The sequence below is a fragment of the Seriola dumerili genome, unplaced genomic scaffold (genome assembly GCF_002260705.1).
Source record: "Seriola dumerili isolate Sdu_G_001 unplaced genomic scaffold, Sdu_1.0 BDQW01000088.1, whole genome shotgun sequence".
Classification (NCBI taxonomy): Eukaryota; Metazoa; Chordata; class Actinopteri; order Carangiformes; family Carangidae; genus Seriola; species Seriola dumerili.
In genome coordinates, this window is record NW_019174343.1 from 13779152 (window position 1) to 13786130 (window position 6979).

At 41.9% G+C, this 6979-nt stretch overlaps 1 protein-coding gene across 1 annotated transcript; it reads left to right on the top strand.

Annotated features, from left to right (window-relative positions):
• The first annotated feature begins 1759 nt into the window (after positions 1 to 1759).
• On the top strand, positions 1760 to 6979 carry LOC111221536 (plasticin-like). The gene is made up of 9 exons (XM_022744973.1): positions 1760 to 2367; positions 4107 to 4167; positions 4727 to 4822; positions 5323 to 5487; positions 5578 to 5703; positions 5815 to 6035; positions 6335 to 6387; positions 6583 to 6656; positions 6811 to 6979. Exons 1-9 carry the CDS (start codon positions 1820 to 1822, stop codon positions 6889 to 6891), a joined length of 1425 nt encoding a protein of 474 aa, XP_022600694.1. The 5' UTR covers positions 1760 to 1819; the 3' UTR covers positions 6892 to 6979.

Genomic DNA, 6979 nt, shown 5'->3' on the forward strand with positions numbered 1-6979 from the left:
AAAGGAAGACAGTGCCACACCTAGTCAACACGGAGCATGCTCAGAATTACGTCAACTTTATAGTGGATTGGTAGCCTGTCTCCAGGCCCCACATAAAATGTCTATAGACCTTACACACATGTGCACACATGCACACACATGCACACACACACACGTACACAGTATAGTCTTACTTGTGAGGATCTTCAATGACATAATGCATTTCCTAGCTCCTAACCCTAACCTTAAAATCACAACTAAATGCCGAATCCCAACCCAACCCAAGCCCTGACCTGAACTAAATTTTTACCTGAACCTTAAAACTAAGTCTTATCTCGAAGTTGCTAGTCCTTGTGCTTCTTTGTTTTTCAGCCTTGCAACTGCATTTCATTCATGTCACATCTTTTTATTCAATTTCAGCTCATTTCTATCTTCTATTGTGACTATTTTTAAATATATGTAGCATTGATGCATTTTTATGTCTTATGCAAAGCTCTTTGAATTGTGTTGTTAAAAGGTACAAAAGACATAAGCACGCCTTCCCTCTAAAGAGACATTCAGTAATTCACTGTTGACAGTTTTAAAGCAGTGTCTTGTTTGTCCCTGGCTGGAGCAATGTCTGAAAACAAATGGGAGAGAAATTATGGCACTACATTTAAAATAGATTTTCAGAGGCATGATCCTATAAAGTTTGGTACTGTGAATGCATCGACATCGAGTATGAACTGCGCTAAGAGGTTGGTTACATGCTGCAACAGCTAAATTACATGATTGCTTTCAGGGTCACATCAAACTCAAAACAATTAAACAAATGTTGATAATGGCTTCCCTAATGACTGGAAATGGATAAGTCACTGAGTTCATGGACCTGCTATAGTAACAGCCACTATTCTGTGACCTCTCCCATTATTAAGTTCTGATTCGGAGTCTACACGACTTTGCCGGTAAATTACCTGCACGAATTCACGGTATTCATGGAAAATATCTAGAGTAATTTGACAACTTGTATTCTAACAGAAATTACTGGATCTTGTGCATTCGAAAAGGATAGAATAACTGCAGAGTCATAGCTCTGCCCCAGACGGCCAGAATATCAATAAAGTATTCCATTACTGTAAAAGGAGAGAGAGACAGATAGGATAAAGGGAGGGAGACAAATGGACAGGGGAAAAAAGAATCAAATCAATGAATCCATGTGATTCAATTTAGGCTACAATTTCACATTTTCTTATTGGAAACCAAGTAACAGAATACTTGACACACATATTTGATCGTGAAGTTAAGAACATTAAAAGTGCAAGCAAGATTAAAATCATATACAGGAATCTTATTGGAGAAACAACAATCAAAACTGACTGACTGACTGACTGACTGACTGACTGACTGACTGACTGACTGAGCAAGCACCAGTGCAAAGTATCAATGAAGGCATGAATCAGAGGGACGAGGAGGGGTGGGCGTGAGGAGACATCTTTAGTTATCAAAGCAGTAATGTGGAAGACAGTCTGGCCTCCTGCCAAGTGCTCTGGTTAAAAGGGTGGAACTGTCGAGACAGAGAGTAAGACAGAGCGCTGGTGAAAGCACACAGAGGGGCAGAGTGTGTCTCTGAAGGGTAGGGAGTGGCTTGTATGCTGATGAGTGATTGAGAAAGGAAGGGTTCATGTGGATGGGGTGAGGAGAAAAGAGGGAGGGGGGAGGCGCGAGGATGATGGGATAGCCAGCTTGAGTGCATAAAAACCCCCAGCAGTCTTCAGTCGGATGTCCTGTTGCTTCACGAGCATCACCAAGCTCTCTAGCTCTCCATCTTTCCACAGCGACAGAGAACAGAATAAGACCGACCATGAGCCACTCTTCCATGCATTCCTCCACGTCTTACAGGCGCACTTTTGGAAGCCCACACCCCATCTCCATGTCCTCCTACGCCTCTGTGTCCTCCCGTATGCCCGTTTCTGGGGGACGCTATATGCGCTCAGTGTCACCTGCTGTGACATCCCGGGCCACCACCTACCACCAACAGCGTTCCCGCCCCAGCGCTCAGCCACCTCGCCTCTCCTATGACAAGGTGGACTTCACCCTGGCTGAAGCCATCAACCAGGAGTTCCTGACCACCCGCAGCAACGAGAAGGCCGAGCTGCAGGAGCTCAACGACCGCTTTGCCAGCTTCATCGAGAAGGTGCGCTACCTGGAGCAGCAGAATGGTGCACTGCAGCAGGAGCTCAACCAGTTCAAGGGTCAGCAGCAGCACGGCCAGCCCAACCGTGCCACTGAGATCTTCCAGGAGGAACTGAGGGAGATGAGGCGCCAGATGGACGCCATCGGCAAGGAGAGAGACCAGTACCAGCTGGAGAGGGACAACTTGGCTGAGGATCTGTCCCTGCTCAAGCAGAGGTTGGTAACGGCATGATGAGATAAAAAAACAAAAGTGTACCATGAAGACATTAAGATCAGTTATATGATTGAAGCTTTGGTCTGAGATAGATACATCCATGATATGACTTTGACTGGAATATGGATTGGGATGGACAGATAAACACAAATAGATAAAGAGATGGTCTGTGTATGGGTGGTAACGTAAAATATTTTGGCTGAAGGATAGGGTAAAGAATAGTGTGAGGAATTCTTTGCGCTTGTCTCGATAAGATCAGAGAATCATTACAATACGACCAGCAACCTCTCCAACACCAAACCATCTTGATTGTTCTCATTATTCTCTCCTGTTGATTCCATATTGCCCTGTTGTGGGATTGTCAGTCAATACAAAGGCGTGGGCTTACTGCACTTACCACTAACGCCACCACCACATCCTTCATTGACGTGGTTGTAATATACTGTACACAGTGCACTTTAAGCACAGCGCAGGTAAAGAGTCCCGAGGGGTCTCCCACATAATCAACTAAAGATGGTGGTATAGGGCGTGGCACATCAGCAGACAGGACACCAGAGAGCAGCGGCATGATACAGGACACCGCACTGCATCCAGTGTAACAGACTGCTTCCATGCATGAGTGCACATGTTTATTGAATGTTTTTTGTGTGAGCCATATTCAACATAAAACAAGGTGTTGAGCATGACAGGAAAGTGATAGAAATAGAAAAACATAACACTACTACTTGCTACCAAATTAGATGAGGAAGGTGATGAATGATTTCCTTAAATAACACAAATGTATAGATTTAGAAACGTGCAATATTACGTATGTGCAAAGGGAGATGAGATGGGAAAGGAGGAGGATGGATAGACCAGACACAGGGTGGGGCCAGCTGAGGAGTGGGGTGGGGAGTGAGAGAGGAAATGGGACCAGAGGAAGAGAGGTTGGATATCAGGCGTGGTGAGAACAGCGTCAGGAAAAATCAATGCGACTCGATGACTCCATTAGGTGTGTTTTTGAATGTGCCTCTGTGCTGATGGGATGGTGCCAGAGACCCCATTAGAACAAAAGGTTCCCCGTGTAACACAACATGAATTAAAAATGAGGCAGCAGGCCCCGCTATATGTGATGCTTTTCCCCACTAATCTACTTTATGTCCAGTCTGGGCATGACTTCTGTCTCACAGGACAAATGGAGCTGGATTCAAGCTGCACATCCAGACTCTGACCACACAGACAGCCAATCAGTCAAAACAAAGTTAGCAGAATAATAATGAGAATGAGCAAAGTCATGTATTGTACATTGTGATATAATTTGCGATGAGTCATCCGGGTGACTCATGAATTGTAACTGAATTTGCCAAATATAATTTTTCATTTTAATTTCTTTGCTGACTTTTACAGGCCACTATCATAATGACTATTTAAAATCTTTAAAGAGGGGAAGTGTGTGTACATAACCTTATTGAGTGTGTGTAGATGACCTTATTGACCTGTGGGGGGAACCACATTAGTTGAAAGGATCAGCTGCTGATCCCACTGGGCGCACTCCCAAAACCCTTTTTACAGGAGAGTGAATTAACAAATTGATCCAGAAAGCTTTTTGCCAGCTGATGCCCTGGTGCAACCTTAGACAGAAAGGGTGTTCTTGGTAAAATTTCAACATGTTCTTCTCTCTTTCCATTTGGATAAAAGGAGATTCCGGGTGCTGAAGAAAATCTGTTAATTGAAATATTTTGTCTCACTCTTTGTCCTCAAGGTTGGATGAAGAAACCCAAAAGAGGGCAGATGCTGAGAATAACCTGGTTGCCTTCCGCAAGGTAAACACCCACTGGACCAAGATTATCATATTGATTACAGTGTCCTCGGGCTCATGTAACAGGTCAAAAGCAACAGCTTTGTTCTATCTTCAACATTTTTAACAATGTAATATGACAGAGCAGATTTCTAAAAATGGTTTATACAATTATAAACCAGATGTATCCTAGTTGTTGTTGCTGTTTTTGTCTTGAGTTTGTTTTTTTTATCCTAAAAAGCAGTCACATCATTGTGAATTATTACCTGGGGTTTACTTTTTAAGCATATCTTCATAGAAAGCTTTCCAGACTCTTTGTACCACATTATAACTCAAAACATTTCTATGGACTAAAGGGAACTTATGACATTTCTCTTGCCTTAAAATAGATGGAACTCACAATAATCTGTCAATCAGTTCTTATATAACACACTCTCATAATCATTTCAACATAATGAAATGTAGTCTCAGTTATCAAAGTATAAAAGTAAACAAACCCATTGATGAGGTGTTTTAGCAATGGATGACATACTGCAATATTTGTGACACACAGTAATTTATGTTTGTCTCTTATAAACAACTAGGATGTGGATGATGCCACATTGTCCCGCCTGGAGCTGGAAAGGAAGATTGAGTCTCTGATGGATGAGATTGAATTCCTTAAGAAGCTCCATGATGAAGTAAGTGATGCTACCTCCTGTGCACTTCACTGTTATTGTGTAAATGCAAAAGTCATTTCTTTCAGGAGTCACCTATCACAATATGCTATGGAGAACACACTCTTTTTAAACACTAAAGGCATGTCAGTTCAGATACACTTTTAAAATGTGTGATTTTCTGTACCAGGAGCTTGTCTGCGAAAGCAGGAAGTAATATCGGCAAGGCAAGCAGTAGTTTGAGATGGTGGAGAAAATGTGTGAGTGTCATCAGCATATACAGTGGCTTCAAGAAGTAATCAGACCCCTCCACATTCTGCACACTTTGTTGTGTTGTAAACTAACTGAACCCTGTAGGAGATCAGAAATGGTGGTGAAATGCAGAGGGCTAAGTTGCATCATTACACCTAAATAAATGTTTCTGTTTAAGCACAGTTTTGCCAAGTTTTTGCTTTGAGCATTTTGAGTTTCTGACAGTTTCTCTTATGCTTTTTGTCCATTTGCATCCATTTCTTTATTATCAGGAAATCCAGGACGTACAAGTGAGTGTCCAGACCCAGCAGCTGAAGATGGAGGTGGACAGCAGCGCAAGACCCGATTTAACTGGTGCCCTGAGGGACATCAGGGCTCAATATGAGAACATCGCCTTAAAGAACATGCAGGAATCTGAGGACTGGTACAAGTCCAAGGTAGGCAAAGAGACAAACAGAGTAATGTAATCAGACAAGAACACACAAACACATATTCATTCTTGTGTGCTTTATCTTTCGTTCCTACAGTTTGCCGATTTGACTGAGTCTGCAAAGCGCAACACTGATGCTCTGAGGCAGGCCAAGCAGGAGGCCAATGAGTCCAGGAGGCAGATTCAGTCTCTCAACTGTGAAATTGATGCAATGAAGAATACGGTGAGGCCAAGTACCACCTGTTATTTTTATATATTCATCTATTATGCAGTATTCCCTCTGAGAAAACTATTTCACATGTTACTGTGCTGTATGTGCTATTGTGGCTTTCAGAATGAAGCTCTGCTGAGGCAGATGCGTGAAATGGAGGACCAGTTTGGCAATGAGATTGGAAACTACCAGGACAATGTGGGCAGACTGGAGGACGAGATCCGCCATCTGAAGGACGAGATGGCTCGCCACCTTCGGGAGTACCAGGACCTCCTCAATGTTAAAATGGCTCTGGACATTGAGATTGCCACTTACCGTAAACTGCTGGAGGGCGAGGAGAGCAGGTGAGGCAGAACATTGTGTGTCTCAGGTCCAGGTTTTTCCTGGAAATTTTGAATTATCAAGTTAGATTTCCCCCTTTTCATTTATATCATACAAAATGTGATAAAATAGAGTTCATTCATCAGCCCTCTCTGTGTGGAGTTCAAGTTATTTTCCTCTAGATGACCCAGTTTTGTGTCTAATTAAAAACAAAACATGCATGACAGGTGGATTGGAGACTAAAGTGCTCGTAGATGTAAATGTGAGTATCCTATTTCATAACAGGTTATAAATAACACCAACATTTCATATTCCTGTTTAGGATTACTGTCCCCATCTTAAATATCGGCATGAGCAATCACCTTGGAGAGCGAGGTAAGCTATTTTTTTTTTTCTTTTTTCTCAGATCAAATATAAGATGATGATGAGCTCCATTTTACTTTTCAATTACATGTTAAATCAATGTCCACTAACAACTGTTGATGTGATTGATAAGTGATGACTCAACTTTTAGAGTGAATCTTAAGAACTGTATCTAAATGTAAAAATCCTTAATCTGACTTTTCATAGACTATGAACACACTCAAGACACCGTGAGCAAGAGGACTGTGGTGATAAAGACAGTTGAGACTAGAGATGGAGAGGTACAATGATTTATACAAAAATGACAAGACATAATGCAAAAATAACTAGTTTGATATTATTTGCATTATGGAAATTGTAAGGAACATAAGAGCTAAAGTTACTTACAGATATGAAAATGAATATGAACTTATCTGACTGTTTCTGTTCCATTAGGTGGTGAAGGAATCCAGGAGGGAGACGGAGAGAGATTCAAGCCGCACTGATAGAACCGACAAGGACGACAAGGACGAGTAAAGGAAAACAGATTAGAAAATGTAAAGGCCAGTGCCATGGTAGAAAAAAAAACATGAAAAAAGAGAGAAAAAAAAAAAAAAAAAAAAAA